The following is a 27,479-nucleotide window of genomic DNA, read 5'->3' as shown; positions in this document are numbered from 1 at the left end:
ATTTTGGCTACATCCATCATTGCACTGTTAGAACTGAAAAATTATCACTCTGCCTCGAATTCCTTTTTTTTTCTAAAATAATAGCCTGTTTTCACATGTATGATTACCATCGCTGCTGTCCTTGGTCCTACTTCAAAATCTGCGCTCTAGCAAGTGGGGCGCTATAACGTAAAGCTGTTCCAAAGTTTTCTATTCCAATTCTGCAATCAGCCCTCCGCGATTGGTCAAAAACTTGTTTGGACCACCCGCACTTCACCTCTTTGTCACACGACATCATGAAAACCGCGATAGCTGCCCATCTGATATGACGTGTACACACTGATTATGCACGATTTGACCGAACAAACGAAAAATGGTTATTTCTGATTCGACGTGTTTTTGCCATTAGCTCTCGGCTATTGGTCAAAAGTTTTCGGGCTGCACCCACTTCACCTGCCTGTCACGCGACGTCACAAAACCGCGAAAACTCGCCGCGTCAAAGTGACGTGTACGCGTTAAAGTTGCATGAATATGCCGAACAAAACTTAAATTTCTTCTGAATAACCGCAGGCTGCCCCGTTCCGAAAGGAATAAAAGATGGCTGCCGCCGATCGCTCAGGCACTGGCTACTCGCACCTGCCGGAGAACATGGGTTTATTTGCGTATAATAAAGCTTTTTGCGTAGCCGTGTAACATTTTTGAACACTTTCGGCACGTTTACGACCTCGTTATGCCAACTCCTCTTTGCTGAGGATCAGTTTTAGCGTAATTCTTAAGCTTCCGTTGCATGCCGCCGCGATTTTCGACCAGCCACCGCAGGCTAAGTAAAGGAAAGCGGACCAATCGCAGACGCCGGCCCCACCCTCTTTCTCCGGTTATCGATTTTCAGTGCACTGGCTCGACCCCATCTAATCCCTCTCCATTTGAGCGTGCTCCTCGCTTCCTGTCAGCCAACTAGATAAGACAAGCCGCTCAGTGTAAGGAATGGTATTCGTTTTTCAAGCAAACAATAGTGACCTATTAACGAGGAGAGCGTTTGGTTGGTCTGTTAGGACAACCCTTCGGGTGACCGCCCCATGCTTGCGTCGGGGATTACGCAAACTTGACGTCAGGAGATTGGAATAAAAACTTATTGGAATAGTTTTACGTTATAGGGCCCCTGCTGTATCACAAGCGGTAATCGAAAAATATTTGAAAGTAGTATTGGTTTAATATTCTAGAAACTCTGAGTAATTTACCAAAAATTGGTTCTAGCGCAAATAATTGAAGGCCGTTCTCTCGAGGCACGAAAGAACGCACATAAGGCCTTTAATAATATATGCATACAATGTGGCTTTAAAGTTGTAGATGATTAAAAAAATTAATGTTCTTTCTTTTATTTAGGTCGGTTCATTTCTGCTAAAAACGTCGGCTCAGACGCTTCAGTAAGCCGCATAAAAAGCCTCCCATTGCCCGCCCAGTTGTCGACAAGCGGTCTCTGCTTCTCGTTCTGGTATTTCACGCTCACTGAACGCAATAGCAGGTACGTACGTCCTATATTCTTTCCTAAAGATCTGACGGGGGGGCGCGGTGAAAATTGTTCAAAAAGATTGTGTGCATGTGAAAGTAAGTCGCCGCAACGCGGGACTGCATTCGCTTGCTCCAGCAGCATTCGTTGGTTATACGTTGGAAGATTTGCTTACGTAAATTTATGAAGTTGCGTGTATTTGCCACTCACGCTCGTATTTCGCATGCATGCCTTTTTGACTACTGGGATCTATTTTCTATTACTACTATAGCAGCGATTGTAATGGTGAGCGCAGATTACCTTAACGGCCACACCATTTCAAAGAAGTAACGGAGGTGTCTTCGCGACTGAAATCAGTTGGGTGCGGTTATCAGCGTTTGTCCCAGCTGGCAGTATTATTACTTTATACTATATGTGAGCAATAATTATTATCTTTAACGAACTTGTTAGGATTTGTTTGGAGACGCAGGTTTAGATGCAGTTGTGAGTGTAGGCAGGAGTAGAGGCCTCCCTTAATTATTTTCCCTGCTTTTGTGTCAATTTTTCTGGAACTGTGTTTACAAGGTAAACGGTCGGCTGAATATCTTTATTTTATTTTATCGACAGTAAAAGAAGGGAGAGTGAGTCACTTTACAAGGATGATGGCTTTTTCTTGTAGCAGTGCTGAAAAAAAAATAATTTAACATAGGAAGGAACAACGCCACAAATTCTGAAAATCAAGGAGCTAAAAGGAGCTTCTTTTTATTCCTCTCGTGTGATGATTTCGATTCTCTAAAGTATCAAGAACGCTCGTTTGTAACAGTAAAGGTTGCTTGCTTAAAGATATTTATTGCACTAATAATGAATACAAAATAAACATGTTTTAATCGAACACCGTAAGAATAACGATACCGAGCTAAAGCAAGAAAATTGTGTGGATCCCACGCTCAGTAGGAATCGCTTTAAGCAAAGCTTTCTTTACCGTTTGCGAGGAACGCTGTCCTTGTTTAGCGACCATTTCCAAGCGTAAAGCACACGAGGAAGTTGGACACGCTTTCATTGGGAATCACTTCGCTCAACGTAACCTTGTGGCGCTGCAACTCCGCCGGATACGTTCGACAGAAACCATGGTTGTTTCGCTCATACTACGCCCGAATCGAACTCGTACTGTATGAAGTTCCTGAAGTTACTCGCATTCAGGAGTTAACGGCACGGTGTGGTTCCACTGCCGCCTCATCACTGCGTATCGACGCCGCCCGGCTTCACATGTGCTGGCAATTCTTCGCTGTGTGTCGACGATGCTTCGCTTCACGCTTGTGGGTGAACTGTTCGCAAAAGAGCTTTGTCCTAATGTGGTGCTGCGTTTAACCGAGCCCATCAGCCAAACACCACCACATGTCCAATGAGAATAGTTCGAGCCAATCTCTCTTGGCTAAACCCTCATAGTTAGCGGAAAACCAGCCAACGAATCCATAGGATTCCATGCATATCCACTTTGTTTGTTTGTGTGTTTGTTTTTGCACAAAACGTTGATCCCTCTCGTCGGCATAAGTGTAATTTTTGGGGAAAAGCACCAGCAACTCCGAACACAAAAAGGCACAGCGACCCACAAACTCGGGGCAATTTATGAGGCCTGCCTCCTAGACGACCTGAATCAGTACATTCTTTTCACCACGTTGCCCATTACCTAAGCATGAAATTATCCTTACAGCATAAGCGTGACTTTGGCACCTTCAAGCTCCCCTTCTTGGTTCGAGCCCGGTGCAAGAATGACCGCATGGACGCCGGCTCTAGTTTACCTGGCAGGATCGGAAACAGCAAAGAGGACTCAGGTCAGTGAGGGTATAACAAAGAAAAGAAACATATAGCAGGTGGGCAGCCCAGCGACCATGGAAGTCAATAAACTACGATTATGTTGCTTGCACGTATATGGAAGAACGCAGTCAGCGGCTTAATACATGTGCTATCAAAAGTGCAAAACTGTTTGCAAGCTTAGTGTACGCCGTGGTTTCTTTAAATACTTGCTCTTCATCTTTTATTCGTCTGCCGTGAATGGGGAGAAGAATATGCCGTTTGCTACAAAGAGAAGTAAAGCGTTTTCAGCTCGAATTCACAATTTGAGGGTCGACTGCATTGGCTCAAGGGGTCACACTGCTTCTGATTTGTAACTTTTTTTATGCATGTTTACATCTGTCATTGTAAGTAACACACATATTCCCAAGTAAGACCATCTGTGACCTCACACCAAGTTTTTTGATCGCTCTTGCTCAATTTTCGGCATCTTTCATGGCTTCAATGTAACCCCCATGTTGAGCCGACTGCCGTCTTGGGGAAAGGGTATAGATATGCTTCAAGCGAAATAAACGTTTAGTGCTATTAAATTGCGCCCCGTCACATCGTCATTCGTGCGTACGCTTCATACGCTTCTATTTACGCGCTCCCTCCGCTCTGATCACTCTTTTCGTTTGTGTACTCTCCACCGCAGATTGTAGTTGAAGCAAGCATACAGGACGGGCTAATCGCAGCGGATGACTTCTCAGTGACGCACGGTAACTGCACAAAACCATGTGAGTCTCATTTCCTTGTTTTACGCTGAAATTGTATCACGTGCTCTAATTGCCTGGTTGTAACACTCACTGCCTTGTATTTGTCGGTAGCAACTAAAGTCTATAGAAACACACCCGGCACAGACATAAAAATACACAAAAGATTCAAATCACGTCACGTTTAGTAGCCTTCAAAACATCACTGAAAACGTCAGGCGGTGTGTTTCAATCGAGATCGGTTGGGTATCTCCGGATGGCAGTTTTAATTTTCACAAACATAAAGATACCTTGCTAATCTGGAATCCGATAACACAGAGCTGGACTGAGTTTTTCGAAATGAACGACCTAATTGCAAGAAATGCGTAAAAATTGTAAAATATAAAGATCATCACATACTTAATGATATAAAGGCTTGAAAAAAAAAGCAAAGAATATGCGGTAAATTTTGGTTCTGGAATTTTGGTTTTTCTCCCGGACAGAAACGCCGGGAAAGAAAAAAAAACGATGCTCCTTGTTATTATAATTCCCAGCATACAGATAGCACAATTTAACTAAACGAATATTGCGTTTTACCTCGATGGCTAAAGCCTTGCTTGGACGAATATGGCACCTCCCAACTTAATCTCTAGCATTGGCAAATATGCCCTTCTGACGAAGCACTAAAGTTAAATAACGTGCTAAGGACACGGACGATGTAACGGTGAAAAGAAATTGTCAGTTTTGTCCGAAAGCTAAAACATTGACAACAAGGTTTAGCAAGGTCAGCAAGGTTGAGCGTTGCACTCGAACGCCTCGGACGGTGTTCTAGCTATACACGCGGTTGCGGCATGTTGGCGCGACGCAGCACGCAACGCAACTGCTGTTTGGCAGAAGAAACAGCGTCCTGGCAGCTGCCAGGCGTCTCACAACGCTGGCATGATTAGGAGCGCCGCCAGTGGCGTTGCAGGCGTCGCATGTCGATGGTGCACGAGGTAAGGCTGAAGGCGTTAGTTATTACACAGGGAAATTTTATATAACGTTAGCTCGACGCCTACTGTCCGTTTCGCTCAGATCAGTGCACACACACCAGTGTTGCGGAATGGGCGCCCCCATTCCACTGCAATCTCATTCCGGGGAATTAGAACTTGCCGCAATTTCATTTCTTTCAATTGTTCGGAATGAAAAAAAAACTTTGCCCATTCCCACTTCGGGAATGGCCGGGCCGTTCAATTCCATTCCTCTAATTTCTCAATGTAGGAAAGGAATCATGGTAGTTTCATCGAGTTACCCATGAACGCACCATAAAGCTGATGTCGTCAGACGCGTTAAGAACCGCAAAAATGTGCAAAACACGTTACCAAGGTCGAGGGATAGTAGCTTGGTGACATATCTGGTGCAGTACAACCACCCTACTAATTCCAGTAGGGGCAGTTCTCCCGCTACTTATAGTATTTGCATGGTCAGTATGTTTTAACGGCTTATGATGTTCTAATATTGTTTAAGCTTACATGTGTTAATGCTAAAATGGCGAGATAGCGTATTTTTCTTTAGGTGTCCTCGTCATATTTAAATGCTGCAATAAGGGTCGCAAGCAGTGCAAGGTGGAAGAAGAAGCTTTATTTTGGTTTTATTCATGGAAATTTTGCACCAAAATGTCATGAGCTAAATGGGCGCTTCACCGTTTAGTGTTGAAAACCCAAAGTGTAAATGACGGCTGCTTCAACGGTTAGTTCTAAGAACAAAAGAGTGAGATAAAACAATCGCCTTCTACCTAAGTATGCGTTGCGCTTCACAAATATGAGCTGCTCGAAAGAGGTGCCTGACAGCCTATTTCGCTTCGCTGTCATTATCAGGGATGCCGTAGAAATCACGCATTCCACGTCAGCTGACGTCGCATTCACAGTGAAAACTGTCCTTGTGAGGCGGGAAAGCAAGGGAATGCGGCTTGCGTTCGCTTTCCAATAGGTCAGGGGCTTAACCGTGTCTGCGCAAGTTCCCTCGTTAAGGTAAAGAGAAATTTCCCCTGCAGTGGACCCAGGCATATTGTCTTGGTGGGCATTTTCATTTTGTCTGATGCTTTTAAACATCAGTATGCTTGGCCCTGCTTCAGAGTCTGCATTCGCGATGGTTCTGGCATTGTCCTGCCCTAACAAAAAAGCACCCAGCACAGCAAAACGCATATGCTCGGCTGTTGCAGCTGAACGCCAAGAAGACTTAAATCGTGGGCCTAGGAGGGCACCCATCAAAAAAACACAGTCCACGTGCTTGCAAACCGCTTCTCCAGGCTACGCTGTAGGCCTTTAGCGGCCTCTCTGCAAAGAAGTGTGCCTTTGCTTAAGAGTTCCGCAAGGGAAACATCGATATTTCGCAACGCGGGAAGCAATAGCCGGGCTGTCTCGTGCCTTTTCTGCAGAAACTCCGTGGTTTCCTCTGCAGGGCAGAGAAGCGCAATCAAGTCTCGCCAGCCTCAGTTCATATTTAGACAGTTTAGCCTTCTTGCACGCGTGCAGAGTTTCTGTTAAGCCTGGATTACTCGAAAAAGTGGTAACGAGCTTTCTCATCATTCGCAGCTGCGAGTTCCACCTCGTCGCGTTGTGAGATTCCAAATGCAGACCGGCCAAATTCAACACTTCTTCCGTGTCGGCGGTGCTCGTGCGTATAAATGCAAGGATAGTGCGACATTCTTGTACGACTTCCTCGGCATTTGGGTCCTAAAATAAAGCGAGGACGACAATTAGTGAATATTGCCACTGCAAGTACAGGTAGCGCAAACGGCAAACATGCAATGCAATAGACTTTGAGAAAGAGAATGATGACATAAGTATTCGTACGGTATTGCACTCGACGACACTCAAGAATTCATTACAAAAAATAAAGTGGGGACAGATACAGCCAGTTTCTCCAGCCCTACAATAAATTGAGTGCACATTAATGCATAGGCTGCACCTTCTTGTTCTTCAGGAACAAATGTCGTGCACGTAGCGCTATGGCTACGGCGCTACGACTGGTATTAGCTTAATGAAATGGGCTTCGTCATTCAAATAAACATACTAGCACCAGACTGCGGCCTCACTGACTGATCTTATATACCAAGCAACTGTGTTTACGGGCAGAGCAATTTGTACTCGAAGGAGTGACGTACGCAGGATTTCATTTTCCCGGGCAGGGGGGGGGGGGGGGGAGGAGGGGAGGGGTGTAATAAAGAAAAAAGAACACGAAAGGAGAAAAACAGCAAGGAGCACAGCGTACAATAAGACAAAAGGAGCTTGAACGAGAAATCAACCAAATACAAATCTTTTAAAATGTAACTTTGTGACACCGTGGGCATTCTTTACAAGATGTGCCAGTCTTGTTTTTGTTCGTCTTTAGAGGTATTTCAGAACGGTTGATTGACAGGGTGAGAGCAGACCTCGAAGTCGCATAAGCTTGGTGCCTGGCCTGCGGCAGAAAAAATTATCCGCAGGGACTATCTGATGGGAAGCAAATTTCGTCACCACAGCCATGGTGGAAAATGCACCACGAATCACAAAGATGAAAAAGCGAAGCACGCTAGAAAATTCGGCTAAACATCAGCTGGGGTAGTTGCATAATAAAGCTTTAGAGCACCGAAACTGTAATAAGCACAGTTGTCTGCCCTTACTTTTCAAACTACAATTATTATATTCGTACATTCTTTGTCCATGCATTCACTGCAAATTATTTAACAAAGCTTGGCCCAAACAATTGTTCATGAATATAGTAATAAATAAACGACGTATCAAAGCGCATAAGATGAAATCAATATGTTATTTATAAGCGCATACCTGCCGAATGGGGTCTTTTACGGCAAGCTGCAGGCTGTGGGCGGCGCAGTCAAACTTAAATTGCTCCAACTGATTTAACTCGCTTAAAAGCTCTTTGGTTAAGCGTTCCAGACAGTCGTCGAAATCGTCATCACCATCGTACTCTTCAGTCTCCCGCCCGGTAAATGCAAATGTCTTTATCATTCATGAAGCGTTATCTGTCACCATGCGAAGGACTTGGAAAATGAAATAAAAAGAGTTGACGGAGGCGAAATTGTACGAAAATACATATTTCACCTTGTCAGCGATGTTCCACTGCAGCGACGTTGCGTTGTACTCGGAGCGGGTCCGAGCAGCTGTGTGGCTCCCCGTCAGGCGAGTGAAACTGAGGAGGTGCGTGTGAGCCGTGAAGTCGCTATCCACGAATATTGCTTCGACAGCCAGGAAGCCCTCCGTACAGCGCGACATCCACATTTCTGCGATACAGACGTACTCCGCTCCCGCCAAAGACGATGATATTTTAGTCTGCAGCGCTGTACTTTCCCAGGCAGGAACTTCTCTCCGAGGTCATCCCGCGATGGCAACTTGTAGCCCGGGACGGCGACCTGAATTTGAAAGAATACAAAGCAGTTGCTTTGATGAAAGGCGGCTTATAATATTGTCAAACTTACCGTTACAAATTGTTTGAATCACTCCCTCTCGACAAGACGAAAGGGATCCATGTCAGTGCAAATCATGTTGATTATGGCGTCGTCAAGAGCAGCCTTTTGATGAACAGGCACAGAGCTGCACCCAGCGGTGAAGGCGGACGTTATCTTCGGCTGGCTTGCCAGCCCTTTCTCTTGTTGCGGGTACTCACGTTCGTGCTTTCTTTTTAGGTCTGAATCAAATTAGATGAAACTCAGACTACGGCATGTATGGTATCGTAGCAAAGCTTGCAGCTTGCAGCTTGTTTGTTTTCTTCGCGGGTAATTTCACAAAGTTGTTTCCTATGTGCCATGTTGGCAGACTTACTGCGTGCTTGAGCCGCTGGGCGTGGGAGCCACTGTGGCAGTGCGCTGTGGAAGCGCTTTTTATTTGCGATAGAAGGTTGGACAGGAGGGTGGGGGGATGGCACAGAGAGCCGACGGGGGGGGGGGGGGGGGGTGCTTCGAAGCATTGTCTAGCATTCACAGTATGAGCGAGCTACTGAATGAACCGTTGGGCTTCTCTAGCCGCCTCTAGCCACTGCCGTAGTTCCGAACGACGAACACAAATGGCATAGAGCCGCGGTTACACGAAGAATCGAGTGACAGACTTCGGAGAAACTCAGTCTATAAGGACAGAATTGTATAGGTGCGTTGCTTATAAATGTGCCGTGCTTGTAATCAGCCAAGCCATTTTGAAAATACTGCTTTATTGATAAATTCAAGGCTCTGACTTACTAATGTTTGAACGTGGGCTGGTTGGTTCTTCGGCCTATTTTGAAAAAAAAAAACAGCACGTAGACGAAAAAGCTCTCTATTTTCGCAAAAAGACGTAATTCCACTCCCATTCTATTCCGGGCAAAAGGCGCTTAATTCCAATCCCATTCCATTCCTCCAAGCGTTGTCGCCATTCCATTCCTATTCCATTCCGGGGTCGCGAAAAGGTGGAATGGTTCCGGAGTCATTCTAACTCTGAAGTGGTAAAACCGCAACACTTACACACACACAGCAGCTCAGCAGGAACGCCAGTGCGTTTGTAGTATAGCTGCGCACAATGGTCATGCCAGCAGCGGAAGGCAGAACGCTGGCCTGGCTCCACCACAGAGCCGAGGCGGATGGCGTCCACATCGCTTCGTCGTTCTTTCTTTTTTTTTTTTTTTGGTAGTCAAGCGCGCTCCAGCGAGACGACGACGACGACGACGCCGAACGCGCCTCTAGCCTCCATATGATTGCTATCGTATGAACGCGTCTCCGTATGATTGCTATCACAATAAAACCGTACTTTTCGCATGCCTTCAATGAATCTGCTTGTGTTGGTAAATAGCTCCGTCAACAAGTTAATAAACCTTGCTACAAAACGACGTGCTGGTGCACGAACAACAGATTATATTTTGTTTCGTGCATTCGTGCGCTTGTTCAGCAACATCTGCTTTTAGTATAGAGTTGTTTCACGGACGCGAAGAACGACAATTTTTCATCAAATGTGGTCTTCACACATTGATTGAGTTTCCAGTGACCGCTGTCACTAATAATCGTAAATTGTGTCACCGATGAACGCGGTATACAGTAAGTCAGAACGATTGCAATAGTCAGTGCTGAATATCAATGAATAACACCAACTACCGCATGCTCGGGTACACAGATATAACAGCATTAAACAAGAAAAGTATGATGCCCCCGATAACATCCAGCCTATATAAAAAAAATATCACCTTCATTGTGAAGCTTTGTTTATGCTCAACTACGAATGGTGCACGACATTGCGTCTGGTCGAATATGCCTTTCTGACGAGCCACTAAAGTCAAACATTGTGTTAAAGACACAAACGAAGGAACGATACCAAATTTGTCAGTGTTGAAGCATTGACAACCACAGCAAGGTTTGAGCGGATCTCTTAGTCACACAGAAAGTACAGCGTTACGCTAAGGGCCCTGTACGCCCATATTTTCTGACATTTCTCGTCCACCGTACTTAATTACGTTGACGTGGTGAACAACAACCTAAAAAGAAACTCTTCCCTTGCCAGCTCTTTGTGCTTTCGAAGGCAGCGTCGAATGCGGCCACACTCGGGACATCAGCAACGTTCGGGAGTGGACTGTGCAGCAGGGATCTCAGCTCGGTGTCGCCGATCATACCTTGCGAAGCACATTTGGTAAGAAGAAATGCTGGTGGAGCAGCTACTATAGGCTTATATTCTTAGAAGCGGGAAGCACGTGAGACATCAAAACTTGACAGTGCGCTGCTCATTAATATTTTTTTTTTAGTTAACCTGGGCTCAAGGTACCAGCTCCTATTTGTCACATGGAATAGATACTGAGAATAATAAATAGACAAAAAATATTGTCATGAGTAGAACAGAATTTTCGCACGAAGTTTGTCGCTTGAGCACACGAGTGCTACGCAATTTACACTGCGGCGTAGCAAGAGCAACAACAACGGGGACAAAGTCTAGCACATGAAAAATCTATAGCACTGTGGTCAGGTTGCACCTAGAAATAGACACAGATTTCAGGTTATACATAAGTAAATTGTACTAACATGCAAATCGGGCGTACATTTAACAGTTAGTGCTATTTCTTTAGCACAGATAAAAGGAATAGTGTGTCGACTCCCGCAGTAACTGCATCGCAGAAAGGGACGAGAACCTCCTGGCGAATCCCGGCATTTTACCCATTCTACAGAGTAGAACCAGCAATCGTTGTACTTCAGATAATGAGTTGGTTTTTTGGTGTCTCACGTTTTTATGTATTTAGTGCATCGTTAAAGCAATCCGTGGTTAGTAGCCATGCTAGACATAAAATATGCTGACGCGCATTTGGCGAATGCTATATGCTCACCGCGCCAGAGTTAAAAAAGCCTCGTCATCAAGCATCCCAGCGGATTATTTATCTGCTTCCTTTTTACTTTTCTGTCTCAATAAAGATTTCAGTGGAAAATGCACGTCTGAAGCTTTAGGTCAATCACACTATGATTGGCAAATTTAGAATCACAAAGAAGATGGAAAAAATAGTTTTGTGTTACGTAGTGCACAGAGGAACGATTTGAATATATTCGCACAATGTTGCGCTTTAATGATTTTCTAATTCATGTATAGAAGTTTGGAATACCATTGGAAGGATAGTTATTGAGTACTTTACGATAAACAAAAAAGGAAGACAGCGGACATGAGAATGCAAGACGCGTATCGTTGGCACCGTTGGTGTCTGTAATATGTTCTCGTATCCGTTATTTTTTCGGGAGCTACTGTTCAAATATGTGTGGTCAACTATTTGACTGGCTAATATTGAGCGCGGGCAAGAACACTGACCGAGGCATTCACACCTTTTGTTTCAAAAGGCCACTTTCTATACTTGAACACAACGTCCGTCAGGCAGAGCCGTAACTCCATCGCAAGGATCCATCTTCCTGTTCGCAATGCAACGCCGGATGCCTGTCTAAGCTTCTGGTGGCGTGCCCATGGAGAACAGAGCGAGCTCAACGTCTACAGGTGAGCTACAATCATGTGTAGGTACCAGCGCAAACAGTTTTTTTTTTTTTTTACCAGAGCTTTGTTTGGCTCTTCCGCTAGGTTTGGCGTTGGTCGTCGTTACTCGCCTGATATATTTATCCATATACACAGACAATTTGCGCTACTGGGTATGTGGTGGGTGCTGTCTTGCCGAGTAGGCAACCTGGGCCATTAAGTACGTGTAAGTGGATATGTGCCACCTGGGTGCCCATTCTTAGTCAATCCCCTAACATGGATATGCCACTGTGACACAAAGAATATGAAGTCTTAGATCACAACTTCGGCAATAGGTATGTGCGACTGTGTGTGTGCCCATCCTTGGCCATTCGCTAAGAATGATTGTACCTCAGTGACACAAGGCGTATGAATGTTTAAGTATATTAAAGCGCTGCTGTCTTTGCCTCTTCCCCAAGGTTTGGCGTTCCTCTCCTAATAGGTACCGGCGTCGCATCGCTTTGCAAGATCTCATTACCACGACATGCAACGTGTCGTTTGATATTACAACAGCAGGGGTCTTATAATGTATAACTATTCCATTCTTATTTTATTCCAATCTTCTGACGTCAACCGCCGACGCAAGCCATGTACGACGACCCACGTTGTTTGAACAGCCCAATCAAACGCTCGCCTCGTTTAAAGGAGGTCACTTTTGTTTGCTTTGAAGGCAAATAGCATTGACTGCCTTGATAGGTATTTCTTATCTAATTGGCTGACAAAAGGTGAGGAACGAGCAGAAGTGGAGAGGGTAATCGGTGGGTCTGAACTAGCGGAGTGAAAGTAGATAATCGGATGAAGAGGGTGTTGCCGGCGTTTGCCTTTGGTCCGCTTCCCCATAGCCTGTGATGGCTGGCCGAAAATGGCACCGGCGTGCAAAGGAAGGTTAAAAATGAAGCTAAAACAGATCCTTACTGAACAAGAGTTGACATATTGATGTCGTATACGTGCGGAAAGGGTTCAACAACGTTATAATGCCTGGCAGTTTTTTTTTATTATGCACAAACAATTTAATCCTCCTCAACAGCTACGAGTAGCCCGTGCCAGAGCGATTTGCGGGCAGCCATCTTTCATTTCTTTCTAAACAGGGTAGTCTCCGGTTATTACGAAAAAAATTAAGTTCCGCATATTATTGCAGCTTCAGAGCGTACATGACACTTTGGTGGTGAATTTTGGCGGTTTTGTGACGTCGCGTGACAGACAGTCGAAGTGTGTGCAGCCCGAAAAACTTCGGCCAATAGCTGAGGGCTAATGGTGAAAAAGGCGTTGAGTCGGAAACCGTTATCTTTCTTTTGTTCGGCCTAATCATGCATAATCAGTGTGTACATGTTATATCAGATGGGGAGCTGTCGTGGTTTTCGTGACGTCACGTGACAGATAGATGATGTGGGTGGCCCGAAAAATGTTCGACCAATTGTGGAGGGCTAGTGGCAGAGATAGAATAGAAACAGATTGAAATAGGCTTACGCCCCAGTGTTCTCCTTCATATCTGGATGTGAAATAATAATAATAATAATAATAATAATAATAATAATAATAGAAGTAAAATTTTATTGTTACATAAACATCTTCACGACCAATCGAGTTACTCAGACAACTCTTGCACTCATTTAATTACTATGTGCACCAACGTCAGCGTGAACATTGATAAGCTTAAGCATAAGCATGTACACTAATTGCAGAGCGAACATCGATAAACTTGTGCACAAACATTATGCACATAGCTTCGCTTCGCTTAACATAGATTCCAACAAGTGCTTCGGATCTGCAGAACTTTTTTGTCAAGGCTGCCAACAATAAATCACTGTTTCAAGCGAAATTAAAATGCCATCCTTTCCTCGGCCATCATCTCTACTGAGTGTCGTTAACAAGCGTCGTTAGTGGCTAGCGTAACGCTTCACACAGGCCAGCGTTCCGTCCATGCATTGCCAGCTAACTTTCTCTATAATATGGAAGTAATAACGCCGATTAATTGTTAGATGATGCTGCAAGTGATTGCAGGACATTCTCGACATCCCAAAGGTAATAATAGCACGCATTATAGCATATGCTGCTGTACTGGGTTAATTTGTTTCTCTACGCCTTACAGGAAAGCAAACGCCAGTTGTCAACAAACCAGTTACATGATAATCCATCGAGGTGGAACTGTCACCCCGCTGTTGTTGAACTGCGTCATCAGCAAACAATCTGTTTACCTACCTTTTAGGCTTCCTTGTTTCTTTCTATTACATTCTGTTTGCTTCCGTTTCCCGTTTACCGTCAGCAGCCCGAACTGCTTCAAGGGATCGGTGCATATTCCCGCGAAATAGTCTTACCAGTGATAGAAAAACCTTACGGGCTTATAAATTTAAGTACGCCGGCTCCTAAGGTCTTTTTCACATTGCGTTGTTACAAGCATCTCAAAACTCCTCGTTTTCCCGTCCATCCTCACTTGCTTTTTCTGTTTGTTCGCTTTGTTCTATAAATTATTATTCTGTGTCGTTTATTTTTATTCTATTTTTTTAGTGGTTCGAATTTTATCCCCAGCTCTTAACAAACTCCATACACTAAAATAACAGCAGCTACTTTATCCCGTACAAAATTTATTATGATGCGAATGTAACAACTACCAGGGGTAAATTGTCTGGGGAGGCAGAAAACCAAATTGCTCTATTGATAGCTTGTCGCCGAATAGCCAAAGGAGTAACACGGTGCAGGAACATGAGGAGAAAGGGGCAAAGGTGCAGCAGTTTAGCAAGACAGAAAATTTGAGAGGCGGCCCAAGAAATTCACCGCAAGATATCTCAGCTAAAACATTAAGTACGCGAAAACTAGCACCAAAGCAAGGGGGGTGGGGGAATAAAGCAAGGCTACGACTGCCGTTTCTTCCCTCTCAGATAGTCAAAACTATAAAAAGTATACTTTCCGTGTTTGTCATAATGTCTTTCATAACCCTGCGTCCTTCTGAATTTGGCGCTGTCAACCGCTGAAAGAAAAAAAATGCAGCAGATCCAACGAGTTGGAATCGATGTACAGCGAAGTTTTGTGTGAGTGCATAAAGAGTCGGGGGAAACACGAGGTTGTGTTTATTGAATGGCTGCACGAAGTTACACGGAAAGCTTTATTCGGCCATTGAAGAGAGTCTAATACGATGCCGCGGAGGCGAGCGCCATTTGGTGGTGGTGCAAGGAACTCAGCGGCACGCGCGTCACCCGTGCTCCGCTGTGATTGGCTGGCCTATACTCTGCAAGAGAACAACCAGGCCGCCGCACCCACGGTCACGAAACCTGGCGAGGTTCGCAAGGAAAACCTTCGCTTTTAAAAATCTCTGTGGTGTGAATGCTCTTGACTGCACGCAGGCTCGTTCACGCTGAAGGCCTCGGCAACGCCCTCCTTTCAGTGGACACCGAAGAGAGCATTTGGTGGAACGGTCGCTCGGTAAACGTCGCCTCCGACAGGCCTTGGCAGGCGAGTGCTTCAGACTTCCGCTGACGCCTGACTAGGTTGTTTTTATATGCCGAATATGTTTACGCACAGCCTTTCATATAGATGGGCAGCGCTTATGACTGTTACACTGTACGGAAAGCAAAGTTTATGCAGGGCTATTGCTATGCAGGGCTCTTGCTCAGCAAGCGTTCTATAGCTACCCGAACGAATAAGATATTGAAGAAGGCCACGGCCGCATCTTGTAACACTCGCCAATAAAATTAACAAAATAAACAAAGGTTCTTGAGCTAGAATTCTGCGAATGCGTCCTTTGAGTCCTAAGTTCTACAGTTTGTAGCCAATGCAGAGATTACTTTTGAGAAGGCAGTGCTGGCTGCTTGCATTTGCACAACGGCACATTTGCACAACGGCACACAAAGGTTTATTCACATAATTGTTGAGCAAGGCAGTGCCAACGGGACTCCACCAACTTGCTCTCTCTTTCTCATAACGTCTTCTTTTTTTCATTCTTTCTGTCAGTCGCAAATTATAACCTCATCCCAGCGCTGCGGACCTGTATAAGGCGAGAACCTATAAACAATTCTCGCTATTTACTCCACGAAGCTAATTAATCATAGAAGTCAGTTATACCTTTATCAAGTCATCAAAAACGTGCCTGCCTACCTCTAATATAGAATGTTACCCCGTTTATATTAGCAAATAATACTTAACAGAAAAATGTCCTTGACCACTAACCCTTTTTTAAAGTGATGATTTCATATAAACGAAGGATGTGAAAATCATTTCGTTTCTCCTCTGCTTGCAGGTGGTATTTGAAGCACGGATCCCTGACTTTTTCACGACAGAATCTGGCATACTTCTCGATGACATCGAGCTTGCGCAGGGGCCATGCCCAGATCAACGTAAGAATAAGTTTCTTTAAATTTACGAAGTTCAAAGGCCTAGCGCTCTTATTCGTTGTTTTAGTCGTACTCTGTATTATTCCAACTTTTCTCAGTACCAACCGAGAGCCTCTTTATCAAAACAAACTTGCACTTGATGTCATTTAGGACGCTTCATAATGATAACCCAGTTGATGATTTATGAGCAGGTGTTTCCCGTATAATTCCCTCTATATTCAGGCTTAATTTTATCCTGAAACGGCCCGGACGTCTTCTAAAACGGCTGTTATTAATATGATATATATATATATATATATATATATATATATATATATATATATATATATATATATATATACATAGTTCCTCCTTTCTGAACTACGTGCATACTGGACTTACAGAACATTGTTTGAATTCATATCATTGCAATGCCACTTCACAACCAGCATAATGCCACCTTTGGCGGTATTGTGCTGCCATCCTACACAATCTGGCATACTTCTCGATGACATCGAGGTTTCCGCAAGTAGAGTAAAGCTCGTGGTACACAAAAACACATCTAACAATATGCACCTGCCAGTGGGACAAAACATATATGCAGAAAAAAAAAGTTGACCTGTGTATATATGATGGTGATTTTTTTTTCTCTGCAGATGCTTGCACTTTCGAAGGACCCACGTGCCTTGCCTGGGAGAATTCGTATGACCGTAAGTGGTACAGATGTAAACAAGAGCTTCCTGTATTTTATTTTATTTTAGTTTGTACGACTGACGTAGCTTTTAAAGTATTGATGGTGAGGCGTGCGTGATGCGCATACCACAGCGTTCAAAAGCGAAGACACAGCGTACCACGGCTATTTATTTGCGCAAAGGGATGCAATGTCTGATACTTCTGTTCTTTCAAAATAGACACGCAAGTTAAGTTGTGAGAATCGAAATTTTACAATTAGTGCTCGCTTGAAATATGCCAAATTTTATACGTGTTTATTAAGTAAAATAATAGCAGTATTGTTTTTTAAGCAACATAAGTGGCCAAAATTTGCGAATGAAAAGCTTGCATTACTGAAACTCTCATTCTAAAGCAACGAAAGTTGGGCGTTTCTCTGCCCTTCTGTCTGCGTTTTTTCTTGCTGCTTTCGACACGCCGACTCTCATTGTGGAAGTAACTATGAACACAACAAAGCCAGTAGCTTTGTTGTAGGTGGCCGACTGTCCTGCATTTTCGTACATGATTAGTGCAGAAACCGTTCAGGATACGTTTCTTAACGCAGTATACTAGTTAATAACCACCAAGTTAATAACGTACAGGTGCAAAAATATATCATTTAAAATGCCTCTTATGCCATTTTCCTCGTTGTAAGAACCAGGAAGCAAACAGCGAATAACTATGATGCAAAGGCCTTTATCGAGTGTCGACATCTCGAGCACGAAGCCAATCAGACAGCCACCTTTGGTGCAATGACTCGTTTATCTGGGGCCCTCCTGCGGGCTGTATTGCCTGTCTGCATCGGAAGTGCAGCGAAAGTTATAATTCGTTCATGAGAAAATATACAATTACTTTTACAACGTCTTCTTGCGCTTGTTTCTTTTTTAATGATGCATATGTCAACAGCTCCAAAAGAAGACAAAAGCTAGCATATAAGCGAAGTGACCATGTTAGTAGTCGGCTCATCGCTACGAACTGTAATGGCGAAGTGGGTATATAAGTCAGTCGGATAAAATAGCAATATTCACAATTTAATTATATAACCAGATAGATAGATTAAAATTAAATTATGGGGTTTTACGTGTCAAAACCACTTTCTGATTATGAGGCACGCCGTAGTGGAGGACTCCGGAAATTTCGACCACCTGGGGTTCTTTAACGTGCACCTAAATCTAAGCACACGGGTGTTTTCGCATTTCGCCCCCATCGAAATGCGACCGCCGTGGCCGGAATTCGATCCCGTGACCTGGTGCTCAGCCGCCTAACACCGTAGCCACTGAGCAACCACGGCTGGCGTAGATAGATAGATAGATAGATAGATAGATAGATAGATAGATAGATAGATAGATAGATAGATAGATAGATAGATAGATAGATAGACATCGCAATCGAGATTGCTATCGCGATTGCGATAGCAATTACATGGACACTCAACACTCAAGGCGCCTTCGTGTTCCGTATGAAGTCCAAGGGCGATAACACCGTAGCCGCGCGCCTTATGCTGTATGTGCGAGTGAAAGCTTGCGAGGGAGAGCCGACGATAGCGGCTCGATCTCGCGCGCGCAAGGGAGGAAAGCGGGGTGCAAGCGCGCCGTCTTTCGTCGCCGCAAGGAACCGGAGTGAGGGCAGGCAGGGGTGGGGGGGGGGGGGGTGCGCGTTGTACTTCGGCAGCAACTGCGTATGGCGCCGTCGCGCGGGCTTTATCTTGAAAGCGAACTGCTTTGGGGGCAGAGTCTAGGTAGGCCGAAGGCTCGTAGCTTTGCGTGTGCTGTGTTCTCGCCGCCTAGTTGGCGTTGAAGCCATAAACAGCACGACGGTCACTTCACTCGCTGCTGCTGCCGCGCTTCCTCACGCAAGCGTTTTGATAGCGAGTGTCCGCGGTCATCCAATGTGATGTATGCGTGTTTGCCTGTGCGCGCTGACACCATGCTCGTTAATTTATTTAGTAAGCGAGTGTTGAAAAGTTTATACGGGCGATAAACCACTATTTTTGCTTATTATGGCTGTCTGCTAATTTGCTATCGCAATTGATGCTGCGCCTTTCGGGCTAACCCGAATTTTTTTAAGAACCGTTCATATGTACTAATGGCGTGGTAGGTCTAGACCTCTTTCTATCTCTCTTCCATTTCAATACCCTTTATGTGGTTTCATTACAATGTACAACTGTACATGGTCAGCCACATATGAAGCAGATAATAAAATGGCCATACATCCAACCAAGTCACATACTTTCTGGTGGCATGCAGCATTCGCTACTGGCTGGTGGCAGCATCAGCGGGCTGGCCTCTTCGGGTTTCCCTCGGACCATACGACAGCAACGCCTGAAGGTGAGTAGGAGTGGGTCTTCACCTATATTTTGCTGAGAAAGCACATACTAAAAGATACACCATAGGAAGGCACTACTCGCTCGCGAAAATACCAAGTCGCGCACAACAGGGGCTTGAGTATCACTGAAGATGCTGCTTTAACATTAAAATATTGACAGTTCGGCTGCAATAACGCAGATGCGACATAACTTCCTCTGAGAGCACCGTATTTTCCAGATCACAGTCTCAGGTCTAAAAATACAATTTCTATGATGTGCACAGTCGGTGTGACCGCAGCGCAGCTCACTCAGATCTGAACGTCTGGGTAAACGTGAGTGTACCTAAGGGCGCACAAATGACTGCAGCGCGTAGGTGATATTTCATATTATGCAGTACTGTCCTACCTGGGGTCAAAGTCACACAATATATACACTTGTTAGCTTAGCTTTTGAAGCCATGTGGTGTTTCGCATTAGAAGGGTGCCATTCTGAATTAGCTGTCATCCTTCTTTACATTTTCCGTCAGCCAACTAGAAGTACCTTGCTGCCAGTTATCACAATTTTTGTTTAAATAACATTCCCGCTTGTACCTTGCCTCAGGATACTGAGCAACAACATATGAACATAAATATAAAAATAAGGATAGCAAGCAAGAGTGTGGCATTTTGATTTCTCCCTCCCTGTCGTTCACCAAGAGTATTGACTACTCTGAGGATAAACTAATTTTGGCATGTGGCAGCCTATGTCCGTGAACGGCGATGTGGTAATTGGATGATATTCCATTACCACATCGCTGTTTAACGATCGACCTGGCTATAGAGCAGGCTGTCGATAGAGATGAACAAGACTATCGTCTGTAAGAACTGTCATTAGCCGCCCCCTTTCGGTAATAGTGTTCTTGCAATTACATTTGGCTGAGGGCTGCTCTTACAGATTGTTCTAACGTACGAACTGTTTTGTGAACACGGGCGAAGCTTACACACAGTTTCCAACAGGAAGAATAAGTAGCATTTAGGGTCATACTGCGTTCAACGATCCGGAGGGAGCATAATTAAGTGAAGGATCATGTCAGTAATACATTGGAGATGGAGACGACATTGTTCTGCGGCGACCGAGCGCAGGTGCGCATGCAACGCTCTTGTCAACCGATCGGAGCAGCGCCCTCGTGCTCTGCACCTCGCCTCTTTCATTGCCTCATCTCTATAGTCCTCCCCCTCTCCATCACACCACTTCTTCACGTTCTCTCCTTCTCTTCACAGCCCAGCTACCGCAGCGTCAAATCCTGTCCCGCTCGGCAAACAAAGATTCGCTTCAAAATTGAAGCCCGCTGGAAATTATGATTACAGAGATAATTTGCAAAAATCGCGGCTGCGAACTCTTCGTACAACTTCTCATTTTTTATGAAGACAGACTAATGACGAATGCCTTAGCGGTTTACCGTCCAGCCGAATGGAATTCTGCAGGTTCGGACATACGACGCATATTGAAATAGCCTGTCTAGCATAGCACCTGTATCCGTGCTCAAAGGCCATCCCTCACTATAAGCAATATGGCCTGAATAGGCATCTCGTTTGCCACGTCAGTGCGGAAAGCTTTGTCTCCGTGCTAAGGTGATGGCGAGTCGGTGGATCCGTGTTTTGTAAACACAGGGCACTACCTGCGCTTCTCAGCCAAGTCTCCGGGACAATTTGCGGTGCTGACAGCAGGTGGTGGCAGCAGTGACGCCCGGTGTGCCACCTTCTGGTATTTGCTATCGGACGAACTCCACGGCCTCGTACTGTTGGCAGGACCCACATACTTCAACGAGTCTACGCACGGCCAATGGTTTTCGGCCCAATTCAGTCTCACGAACCACTACGTGAGTGTGCTACCATGTATGAAGTTGAGAAAAGGCACATATACCAAAAATGTGCAGTACTTCTGAACTTTACTTAAGCCTTATTGAGCATTAAACTTTAATAAAGTGCAATAACCTTAAACCTTCCTGTTCCGAATATCCTGTAAGTGGCAAAATGCGCCGGAATTACTCTCCGCCGTAGTTGCTATGACGTATAGCGCTGCTGAGCTCGAGGTCGCAGATTCGATTTCGGCCGCGGTGTTTGCATTTCGATGGGGCCGAATTGCAAAAACGCTCATGTGCTTAGATTTATGTGCAACTTAAGGAAATCCTGGTGCTCATCGTTATTCAGGAGTCCAGCACTACGGCGTGCATCATAATCATATCGTGGTTTTCGCACGTAAAACCCCAGAGTTTGTTTTTAGTGGATCGGTTAATGTATGCTTTCTTTTTCTTTGCGCTTTCTTTTTCTTCTTTCTTTTTCTGATGGATTTTTATGACATGCTTCATATTAGGGTAAGTTCAATAAACTAAAAGCTGTAAACCGGATTAAGAGCTCCGTACATGTCCCTATAATGGATGTATGAGCGACGTTGTTATGCCTGCATGCCAATGTGCCAAATGCACTGTTTGTTCCCAGGCGGATGGGCCTCGTCAAGCAGTGAGCCTTTGGCATAACTCCCTGAAGTGGCGACGTATGCTGTACACTACGTTGCACATAAAAGTGAAGATCGATAATTGCTTTAGAAAATCAGTTCAATAAGGCAGAAAACTTGAAGGTTGGAAAAGAATGAAAGTGCAAGACTTAATACAAGCAGGGGAAATTATAGATTGGTGATACACTGTAGCCGTAATAATACAAACGATAAAACGTATGTATATGCCGGGCCAAGTATGGTACCAAGTGCAGCAGCGGTTGGGTTCACATCTGTGCCAAGACAATATATCTGGAGGAGGTGTAGAGTAGGGGCGCTATAACGTAAAGCTATTCCAATTCTGCAATCAGCGCTCCATGATTGGTCAAAAACTTTTTTGGACCACCCCCACTTCGCCTGTCTGTCATGCGACGTCACGAAAACCGCAATAGCTCCCAATCTGACATGACGTGTACGCACTGATTATGCATGAGTCTACTGAACAAAAGAAAAATAATTATTTCCGAAAGGAATAGAAGATGGCTGCCGCCGATCGCTCAGGCACTGGCTACTCACACCTGCCGGAGAGCATGCGTTTATTTGCGTAATACAAAACTTTTTGTGTGGCCGTATAACGTTATTGAGCCCTGTCAGCACGTATACGATATCCCTGTGCCAACTCTTCTTTGCTGAGGATCCATTCTAGCGGCATTTTTAACTCCCCGTTGCACGCCGCCGCGATTTTAGACAAGCCACCGCAAGCTAAGTAAGGGAAAGCGTGCCAATGGCAGACGCCGGCACTTCCTTCTTCATCCGGTTATCCATTTTCAGTGTGCAGGCTGCTCGGCCCCATCGAAGCCCTCCCTACTTGAGCGTGCTCCTCACCTCTTGTCAGTCAATTAAAGAACACTCAATGTAGACAATGTTATTCGTTTTGAAAGCAAACAAAAGTGACTTCCTATGAACGAGGAGAGCGTTTGATTGGGCTGTTCAGGCAACGCTGCGGGTCACCGCCCGAAGATTGCGTCGGCGGTATACGTAAATTTGACGTCAGGAGATTGGAATAAAACATATTGGAATAGTTTTACGTTATAGGGCCCTAGGATTCATTATTTATGCTAATGCAGATAAGAGTGCAGTGGTGATATTAGGATTTTATACCAAAGTTGGAGTATCGAAACGTGACTGGCGCAAAGGGCCATTTAGCTTCAGTACAACAGGCACGAGAAAAATGAAAGCAGTTATTCGTGACTTCGCTAATTTCGCACAAACTGTACAAAACATGCAGAGATCCATCATCGCTGTATCGGGCAGTAATCCCAAGGCGTTCGCCCTGGTCGACGACCTGCTTGTTCACGATGGCGACTGCACCAATGAAGGTGAGCTAACTAAGCCTTCACCCGTAACACGTTCTCTAATATTTTGTAACCCTGGATGGTACTGTATTGTTAGCTTGAGCATCGGGCTGTCTAGTTTATAGGAATAAACTTGTTCTAGTACGCTTATTGATGCATTGAAGTGGTAACTTTCCCTCGTACATTAAGACATTGAAGTAGTATATTTAATCGGCGCTTTAAACATTTGGACGCCACCGTCACAAACAGTTTAAGGTCTACAGACTGATTACATTTATATCAAAGTGTGGAACTAAAAAAAATACCGGTTTGGTTCGGGTTCGGTTTCAGAGTGCTCCGATTTCATTCCGGTTGAGTTCCCATTCGGAGAAATAGAAACTCATAACGGTTCGCGAACCGGTTCACGACACTGAACCGGTTCGGTACAGTAAGTTTTATTCTGCCTTATCGCGACATGCTGCACATTGCTATCGACTTTTACACATGGCGCACGCGCGGGCTTTGTCCGGAGGTGGAACAAAACGGCTCCCGGCACATGGGTGACAGAAATCGATGTTGTTTTTTACCTGAATATCAATGAACTTTCATGTACAGATAGAGCAGCCATAGACATAAAGACGGTCTTTCTTAGGCAGTGTCGTCGAAAGAGTGTGCGGTATGCTCTTCGGTGCCTTGACGAGTCGTCGCTCTTTTCTGCTTTTCTTAATATTGCATCTATAGTGAGTACGGGGATAACAGCAGAAGTTTATAGGCGTGTTCGAATAGCGAAATTCTCGAATCGAATGGAATAAGAGGATGCAGCGTAGATCCGGGAGTTGAGATGCTGACAAGGCGGGCAGTGGCCGCGCGGTTCCGTGTGGGGTTCCTTTTTTTTAGCAATTTTTGCAACGGCTTTTTCGAAAACGAGCAATCGCAAAGCAGCCGAGGTGTATGTTGATGCAAAAATGAGTAACGACGTTTTTCTCCACAACGTGCAGTTTACAAATAGAGTGCACAAATACGGAGGAAATTTTGAGAACATATAAAAGACAGACTTAATTAGTGAGAATGTCGGTGTTGGCACAGGATGGGCTTAGCTTCCACTCCTTGACAGCAGCATAGTAAGTTTTACTTTCTTTTGCTTCAAGTAATTACTACTGGACTAGTGGTGACTAAGCTGTGGCATGTGACAGAAGGCGTATTCACATTTTGTTGCATAAATTACAACTACAAACGTCTAGTCTATAGCAAGAAACCAGCAAGTGACATTTGCCCCCCATTTATAGTTCTTTTTTAAATAAAATTAGGTGAGGACATTAGTGCTTCGAATCGATGAACAAGGACAGTTTGCGCTCAATGCCGCGGCGATCTTCTTTGCGCCTGGCACAGAGCCTTGCGCGGACAAAATTGTCCAAATCGCCCATATTGTGTCCCAGGATTGATTTTTAGAAATCGAAGAGCCCGTCGTACTCTACTTGGGGGCGTATTTTTGAGCCCCTCAAGTTACAAAAACAACCTAAATAAAAATGAGGGAAACCCGCACCGTGCACCAAGGTATAGCAGGTTTAAGCCAATCGAAAATAAATGAAGAGGGGTAAAAACCCAAAGTGTAATTTGAGAAAAAGCCAATTGCAGAAAAAAGAAACAACCGAGGTAAGCCGACATAAAATTAATACATATCAAAAGCGTCAAACGTGCGTTAAACCATGGCACGCAGCAAAAGCTAATTTCCTGTGCCGTTTAGAGCTGTTTTCACCACGCACTGAGAAGATGACGGTATCCATTAGCAACCGCGGTGTTACTGGTACAAGAAGCCGAGCTGATAAACTAGTTGGTTTTCCTATTTTCTATTCTCGAGGACGCCATACCTTTTTGTTGTCTGTGTCCTGGCGCATGCATTTTACTTTTTATCTAGCAGTAGCATACCTGTTAACCTGAGAACTTTAAAATTCGTAAAGTCCCGCAAACATGCGCCCCCTTAGAGGTGGGGATATATATATATTTTGACACACTTACGTGAGTAGTGAGTTTGCACCTCAAGAGTATGAGGGTCATCCAGTGGAGGTAAATGAGGAAGACGACGTGTGGCTGGCTAGCTGAATCTCGATAGGGGCTCAGCTGATCAAGGCCGTCGTGTCTAACTCTACCTGGCTTGTCAATAAACGCCTTTCGTGGGCGTAACAAGATATATATATATATATATATATATTATCCCTACGCACCCACCTTTTGTAGGATCCATACGCATTTTGTTACTTAATAGATGCGTACACAAACCGCGGCATACTTTGAACAGCATTAAACTGACAAGCAGCTGGCACATTCCTCTTGAGATAACAGTTGCAGAGTGGTGTTGCCGATTTTTGCCTGGTATAGAAATGTGCTTGCACCGAAGCAAGTACCCCACTAGTATCATTTGACCGTCAGATGATGTCCGAGGGCATCTTCGGAGACGGACGAGCGAAACTTTCTCACAAACGTAATTTTTCGTAAGATTGTAAAACGAGCCCAAATTCGTAAATTTTATGAAAACATCGGGAGAGTTAGCAGGTACTAGTAATAGTAGCGAGCTGGTTTAACGACCGAAGTGGGACCTTTAACAGAAACGGTGGTTCTATGGCACCTCTGAAACAAAGTCTCGGCCGCAGAACACAACTGGTATGACCGAATAGCAAGCGTACCTACCGAGGTGGCCGTATCAGCACATACCTACGTCTACCCCATTTTCGCTCATAGCGCTACTCTTGAGCCATAACGACTTTTCGTGGGCTGCACCGGCTGAAAATAATTACTTCGAAGAATAGCTTATGTATTTCTATATTCTATATTCTTGAACCGTAACCGGTAATCGTTATAATTTTCTTGGGTTCAGGTTCGGTTCGGGTTCAGGCACGTCCTAGAATATCGATTCGGGTTCGGGTTCAATTCCGGCTAGAATTCCGGTTCGGGTTCGCGTTCGGTTCGACACCCTGAAATTTTAGATAATATGAAACGTAACAGTAAAACATAGATATTATTGGAACTATCAATGGCGCTCTTCTCTGTGATGGATAAATCAGCTGTTTAGCCATTGCCTATGGTAACATAATGGTTATTAAAATGGTCGACCGATATATTTGTCACTTTCACTCCGTTTTAACCAAATATGTTCATGGAGGTCTGGTGAGTCCTGTTCGCTCATACTGGTGTGATAAGGCTATGACCAAGCATGTACAAGTCCAGTTGTAAGGATATTCTGAGTGGAACAGCTTCGCAATGCACTGTAGCCAGTTTATTCTTAATAGCATCGTGAATCAGACCATGGACGCGCATTGTAATATTTGTGCAGCTAATACAAAAAGCGCTCGTCACAAACGCAGCTAATTCTTATTTCAGGAGACGTTTCCACAGTTACGACAGCGAGCACAGCGAAAATTGTGACTGCTGGAGCAACCACACACTTTGGAACTACCTTCGTTTCCATATCATCAGAGGCAGTCACAGTGGCCACCCCGAACGTTACTAATGGTGAAGCCCTTTCAACGATGGTTATGACAACTGCATCTTCATCATCTATGGACACCACAATGTCCTCATTCGTGCCTTCAACAATTCCCACCACGTCCGTGTCCACCGCCGTAAGGCCTACCTGTGGCAAAGGCATGTTCAGCTGCCACGACCGCACACACTGTGTTCCTGCACTGCTCCTCTGCGATGGCGTTCGAGATTGCCCCAACGGAGCTGACGAACTATGTGGTAATTTACGTTTGGTCCTGGACATGACAGCTTCTAAAACCTATTGTATTTAACTGGCTGATAGTTTAGTGGAGAGAGCTTTTAGGTACTTACAAACACACTGCCTTGCACGTTGCTGCAATAGGGTCAAATTAACGCACACCTTCCATTCCATGCGTAGGAGACCACGAATTCTGCCCTGGTGGTCATTACTTCTGCAAGAAGCCATCAACATGTCTCGACGCGTCCAAGTTGTGCGATGGTCGTGAAGACTGCAGCGACGGATCTGATGAGATTCTCTGCAATGGTGCGTATTGTAGCTCGGCACGAAATGGCACGCACCGGCTGTTTAAATAAAAAATAAACAATGCACAGTGTGAATATGAACTGTTTATGTTTGCTGAATGAACATTTTGTCGAATCATGATTACTCACCTGTTTTTGTTGCGGTGCAGTAATAGTGGCACTCAAAATTATATCAGCTTAATTCATATAAGCATCAGGAAAGGGCAAAGGCTAAATGTGAAAACGATAGTTCGTTCATTATCTTGACTTAGTTTCAGACTAAACTTATTCACTTCTCTTTTAGCTCTTCTAAACATTTCACACTTGCCTCTATATTTTACTGCTATGGTTACCTCTACTCAACTACAAGGCAAGTTGCGCACGCCTGTGCCGTGTA

General features: G+C 44.6%; 1 protein-coding gene and 1 long non-coding RNA gene across 3 annotated transcripts in view; one reads left to right on the top strand and one right to left on the bottom strand.

The window, feature by feature from the left end:
* The window catches only part of LOC129380584 (uncharacterized), a 114,678-nt gene extending 106,008 nt beyond the window's left edge, over positions 1-8,670 (bottom strand). Inside the window, exons 1-2 of the long non-coding RNA XR_008608736.2 lie at positions 8,444-8,670; positions 8,070-8,377 (exon numbers count right to left, since the gene is read on the bottom strand). This is a non-coding gene — a long non-coding RNA (uncharacterized lncRNA). The remainder of the gene's footprint in view (positions 1-8,069; positions 8,378-8,443) is intronic.
* Positions 1-27,479, top strand: part of LOC126544137 (MAM and LDL-receptor class A domain-containing protein 2-like) — a 115,864-nt gene that overhangs the window by 81,250 nt on the left and 7,135 nt on the right. For both annotated transcript variants that reach the window (XM_055062003.2, XM_072287079.1), the window contains exons 27-39: positions 1,363-1,501; positions 3,177-3,297; positions 3,951-4,032; positions 10,485-10,610; positions 11,795-11,945; positions 15,299-15,407; positions 16,192-16,288; positions 16,921-16,974; positions 19,219-19,299; positions 20,927-21,135; positions 23,038-23,128; positions 26,459-26,818; positions 26,979-27,104. In XM_055062003.2, coding sequence (XP_054917978.2) covers positions 1,363-1,501; positions 3,177-3,297; positions 3,951-4,032; positions 10,485-10,610; positions 11,795-11,945; positions 15,299-15,407; positions 16,192-16,288; positions 16,921-16,974; positions 19,219-19,299; positions 20,927-21,135; positions 23,038-23,128; positions 26,459-26,818; positions 26,979-27,104 — 1,746 coding nt within the window. The remainder of the gene's footprint in view (positions 1-1,362; positions 1,502-3,176; positions 3,298-3,950; positions 4,033-10,484; positions 10,611-11,794; positions 11,946-15,298; positions 15,408-16,191; positions 16,289-16,920; positions 16,975-19,218; positions 19,300-20,926; positions 21,136-23,037; positions 23,129-26,458; positions 26,819-26,978; positions 27,105-27,479) is intronic.

This window comes from Dermacentor andersoni, chromosome 1, assembly GCF_023375885.2.
Source record: "Dermacentor andersoni chromosome 1, qqDerAnde1_hic_scaffold, whole genome shotgun sequence".
In the NCBI taxonomy this organism is placed as follows: Eukaryota; Metazoa; Arthropoda; class Arachnida; order Ixodida; family Ixodidae; genus Dermacentor; species Dermacentor andersoni.
Note: the sequence above shows the minus strand (reverse complement) of the source record. Positions and strands in the feature narration are given on the sequence as shown.